This window comes from Primulina eburnea, chromosome 15, assembly GCF_022965805.1.
Source record: "Primulina eburnea isolate SZY01 chromosome 15, ASM2296580v1, whole genome shotgun sequence".
In the NCBI taxonomy this organism is placed as follows: domain Eukaryota; kingdom Viridiplantae; phylum Streptophyta; class Magnoliopsida; order Lamiales; family Gesneriaceae; genus Primulina; species Primulina eburnea.
In genome coordinates, this window is record NC_133115.1 from 31,503,867 (window position 1) to 31,508,479 (window position 4,613).

The 4,613-nt window shown below is 34.7% G+C and overlaps 1 protein-coding gene across 4 annotated transcripts; it reads left to right on the top strand.

The window, feature by feature from the left end:
- The first annotated feature begins 1,026 nt into the window (after positions 1-1,026).
- Positions 1,027-4,613, top strand: LOC140814517 (F-box protein At4g00755-like). Of its 4 annotated transcripts, none has more exons than XM_073173531.1 (6): positions 1,027-1,234; positions 1,856-2,004; positions 2,766-3,188; positions 3,293-3,453; positions 3,653-3,771; positions 4,155-4,613. In XM_073173531.1, exons 2-6 carry the CDS (start codon positions 1,863-1,865, stop codon positions 4,444-4,446), a joined length of 1,137 nt encoding a protein of 378 aa, XP_073029632.1. In that variant the 5' UTR covers positions 1,027-1,234; positions 1,856-1,862; the 3' UTR covers positions 4,447-4,613. The 4 variants fall into 4 exon arrangements, with proteins under 4 accessions (XP_073029632.1, XP_073029633.1, XP_073029635.1 ...); XM_073173532.1 differs by having other exon boundaries at positions 1,039-1,234; positions 1,840-2,004; XM_073173534.1 differs by having other exon boundaries at positions 1,040-1,194.

Here is a 4,613-nt window from a genome sequence, read left to right on the forward strand (position 1 = left end):
CAGCGCTAGGCGCATTGGTTCACGAATATGAATGTTCAGTTTTGAGTTTCCCATAAATCTATTCATCCTAATAGTGTCTTATGGACTAAGAGACACTCATATGAATGGAAAAAAAACATCTCCCTTCAGAATAATAACATTAAAGAGAGATACTTATATCATTTGAATTTAATTTGTGGAAAAGTACTCTCTAAAAACATTTGTATTCATATTGAGAGTCTTATTCTTCTAGATAAAAGAGAGTTTATATCATTTTATTGTAAATTTACTCTCACAAATTAGAAGTCATTATATCTTGGGAGACGGTTGTCATATATCTGATAAGTATCAAGTCTAGAGAAAATTCGATAAAATGATATCTCTTGCCTCGACTTAATTTGCAAACATCCCTTTTGAGCATTGCAATATTCAGATTGCTAATCTCGTAAACCATTTATTGTAGAATCGGAAAAATATCTAAATATTGATCTCAATGTATTTTAATCCGGTTCAATGATCCGATATATCAATTCCCTTTCATCCTTTGTTTGGTTGAATGGTGATTTTCCTTCTTGGTTGGTTAAACTTGTAATGGATGATTTGAATCAATAAAATTACAAGTTTTGTCAAAAAAAAAAAAAATCCAACTCGATCCAATTCAATGACGTCCCTAATTCATGCGGTAATATTTTTGTACATTATTTATTCTAAATGGTCGAAAGGTGATTAAACTTCCATGATGACATGGGAAAATAAATAACATATAGGAAGCCAAAAAGGGGAAAGTCGGGACTGGAAAACATATTTGTTTATTCAATAAATTTTTAACAGGAAAGAAATTTAAATATATCTATTAATTAGAAATAATTTATCTCATCGTCGTCTGAGTTGGTCGAGTAAGTAAATGTATAATCAAAATATAACGAGTTTAATTTCTAAATTAAATTTTTTTCGATGGAATCTGTTGTATTGAGTTTGTATAATATGATTTATTCGAGGACTGATTTAGCAAATATTGTAATTTAAATTATATTATAAAATTGGATATGAATAATTAGATAACATGGAATCTGGCCTCCAACCAAGTGAAAGAGAATCATGATCTTTGCCTTCAAATGTCCCGACTGAACTTGTAAACCTAATGCAATAATTTATTGGACCCAAAACGCTCGAGTTCCATCTTTACTCAATCCCCTTTTCTCTCCGTCGATAAGCGTTTGATTTTGTACTTAAGCCCACGAGTTATCTAGAGAAGGTGTTTTTCCGCTTATCTTTTATGCGTTTTTCGGGGTTTGTCTGGGTGTCGACCGGCTATGTGATTATTGGAATGAATTTTGAATAATTGTATCGGGGTTGCTGTATGTGTGAATCTTGTAATTCGTTTTTGGCTTCATGGGATTCGGTGGGTCTTTGTTCTTGTTGGGCGATTCGACGAATTCGATCGATTTTTTTTTAAAAAAATTAAAATTGTGTTATTCTGACTCTGGATCAGTTCACATTGGATTTGGCTTCTTTTTATGGGAAAAGATTGAAGCTTTGTAGGCGAAATGGAAAATTTCTTGATTTCTTTGGAAATTTTGTTCAATCATTGAAGCCCTGGCGTGATGACTCTAGCTTGATTGGTTTTTATTGGAGCCAGAGTAACCATATAACTTGGGGATTTTTTTCTTTTTAGGTGGCGGGAAAATTAGTCTACAATTTGCAATGCTTCGCTGATTATTCACGTATTATTTACATTTGAAGCAAAAATGGGTTTAAAAAATTTATGATACTTTGGATGGACTGTTCTCACTCTCTCTATTACTCTGGTTTTGTCAATTTTCTAACATATGAAAATGATACGCTGAGTTGATGATTCAGCTTTTCAAAATTTCAGTAAAGTGATGGATCGTGAAAAGGTGGAGATTAAAATAGATTTCTTGCAATGCCTTGAGACCGACATGTCCTTACATATCATGAGCTTCTTGGACGATCCTGTGGATATAGTTCGTGCAAGTGCTACCTCACACTTTTGGCGCCATTTCGGTGAGCAGTACAAGTTAATAATCTGAATTTCTGTTATAATGGTTGGCTTTGTATGTGTTTCTTTTCTTGTGGTTGCAGTCCTTGCTTATAATATGAGTATGATGCACGATGTTTCACTGATTGTTTTGTTGGCGTACCGAATGCACCCATACGGTTACAAAACACGCATGCATGTTTACGAATGAGCATTATGTCTTTAAACGAGATATCTTTCTGTCTCATTTTCGCAGCTGATATTAATGTTTCATATCATGACAAATGTTAAATGCTGGATTGTATGAATAGGGAAGAGAGAAATGATTATTGGACATGATTTACATGGTTCGATCATGAATCATACTTCCGTATACGATAATCAAAATGTCTGAGAACCAAGTCATTGTCACTTGTTTTGAATAAAACCACCACCTACTTCTCTAGGTGGTATCTCTGACTACAAACACCATTCTTCCGTTTTAGTGGCCATGGATCCAAGGAACCATTAACGGTTTAAGGTCTCCAAGTAATAAATGAATTGGGTGAAATTGAAAGCGTGAAGAAGCCATATTGTTTTACAAGAAGTCAACACAAATATTTGAACTCTGCAGCCTACGATTCATCTTGTGAGAATACAAATAAAAGAATCACTCATTTTTAATGAGGAATTATGTATAAATCTTTTAGTAATGTTAATTAATTTTTTCCTTTGAGTTATTACCATTTCAATAACTTGTTTAGCATGTGGCGTCCTCATTTTTCACAATGACTATTTGTTTTTCCAGTAGTTACAAATGGACTTGCGAAAAAATTATGCTTGAAATATTTCCCACAACTCGCCAACATTGTTGGTGTCATTAAAGAGCGTGGAGAATCAATAGATTCGGTTGAGGAAGAGATGAATGATGCCATGGCATGGAAGATTCTTCTACGTGATCACCAGGCTTATGCTTCTCTACACCAGGCTCTAACAAAATCAAATGTTTCTCCTAAGGATTGCATATCAAATGCTATTAGCGCGTCCAGCACTGATAATTATCCCGATGAAAGTGTTGTTAATACTTTGAATCCGAGGGACAGATTTATCCGGCGAGCGTCATACTGGTCAAGTAAAGGACAAAGTAATCCTGCTGCCCCGGAGTCATTAATATATAAACTGCGGGACGGTATTTGGGTTATTACTGAAATTGATATCCAACCTTTTGAAGGTAATTAAGCTTAACTTTCTCGTATTTGTTTCTTTGTTCAATTTTAACTTGTTTGATATTTCTAATTCAATTGCATGTATAATAATATTTTGTTGGATCTTCAGCTTTTTTCCAGGCTGGAAAACCTATATACTCTGCGCAATTTGTTAGATTTCGCATCGGTTATTCTAAAAACCCAAATGAGATTGAAAGGGATGCCTCCCACAAATCTGCCGACGACAAGTTTTTATGGAGTTACACTTCTCCACGGTTTCCAATGATGCAGGTTGAAGTTTTTCACATGTTCGATTTTTTAAGTCTTCGGTTACATCTTTAATGTCCTTTATGGGTAAAATCATGATTTTCGTGGCTAATCCAAAGACCAGCCTCCAAATTGTTCGTCTTATCTATGACCAGTTCCTTCTCACTTCAGTAAAAAGTGGTTCTATCAAGATTCATGACCTGTTTCACTTCTACCTGAACAGGAAAATAGCTTGCAAACATTTAAGCTACCAGAACCTGTTCTTTGTATTGGTGGATATTTACAGATCGAGCTATTGGGTAGGGTTCAAACACAAGAAATGGATGGATTATTCTATATATGGTAAGTTTATCAGTATAGTACGAGACAAGCACTGAAGCACATCTGTTTTGAATTTGTTTAGATTGATTAGTTGTTTAAAATAATCTAATTTTAGAAAGTTATTTTTAAGAAAAAGCGATGTTCGGTCGAGTTATTACTTAGAAAAATGGAAATCGAGAAGTTGGAAATTGTCGCTTTTAGGCCTTGTATTTCATTTTTTTTTCGTTTTAAAATATAAGTAACCATATATTGTCTCTATTATTATATCCAAAAATGAATTTGTTTCTGTTTTATAAAGAAGTCGCTCTTAATATAGCGTTGATGCCTTTCCTAAGTTAATACTTTTGTATCCAACCTACGCCTTATTTATGCAGCTCACTCTGAAATCATTTGCATGTTTGCAGCATATGTTATGTACGAGTTCTGGGCCGCCCCCTTTTTCCTGCATTCGACATAGAGCTTGTTGAACCAGACAGGAAGTTCTTATTGAAGCATTACCCCGAAAATCTTAGCTCGGTTCTGCAAGCCTCACCAAGCGACGAAATCCCTAATATGCGACGCTTTGAAGAAGAGATGCTGTGGGAGCGAATAGGTCTACTGGAGAATCTATTACGTGGGATTCAACAAGGCCCGAATAATCCCTTCCTTTGGGAAGAAGATGAAGATGAAGATGATATAAATGGTCTTATTTTGTAATCCAGTTAACGGGTATTTCCCTGTTTTACGTCCCTCGAATCAAGAATCGATCAGACTTTGGCAAGTTTCACCCTAAGTTTTATGATTTAAATTTTTTTTTGTGGTGCTACTTTTCTTGTGAATTAGAGCCTGTATATGGTGTTCAAGCGCTTTTTTACGAGGTTCTA

Bases quoted from the DNA above. Each gene is read 5' to 3' on its own strand.
- LOC140814517 (XM_073173531.1), top strand. From the start codon at position 1,863: ATGGATCGTGAAAAGGTGGAGATTAAAATAGATTTCTTGCAATGCCTT. The intron at 2,005-2,765 runs GTGAGCAGTACA...TTGTTTTTCCAG, and splicing joins ACACTTTTGGCGCCATTTCG to TAGTTACAAATGGACTTGCG. The intron at 3,189-3,292 runs GTAATTAAGCTT...TTGGATCTTCAG, and splicing joins TGATATCCAACCTTTTGAAG to CTTTTTTCCAGGCTGGAAAA.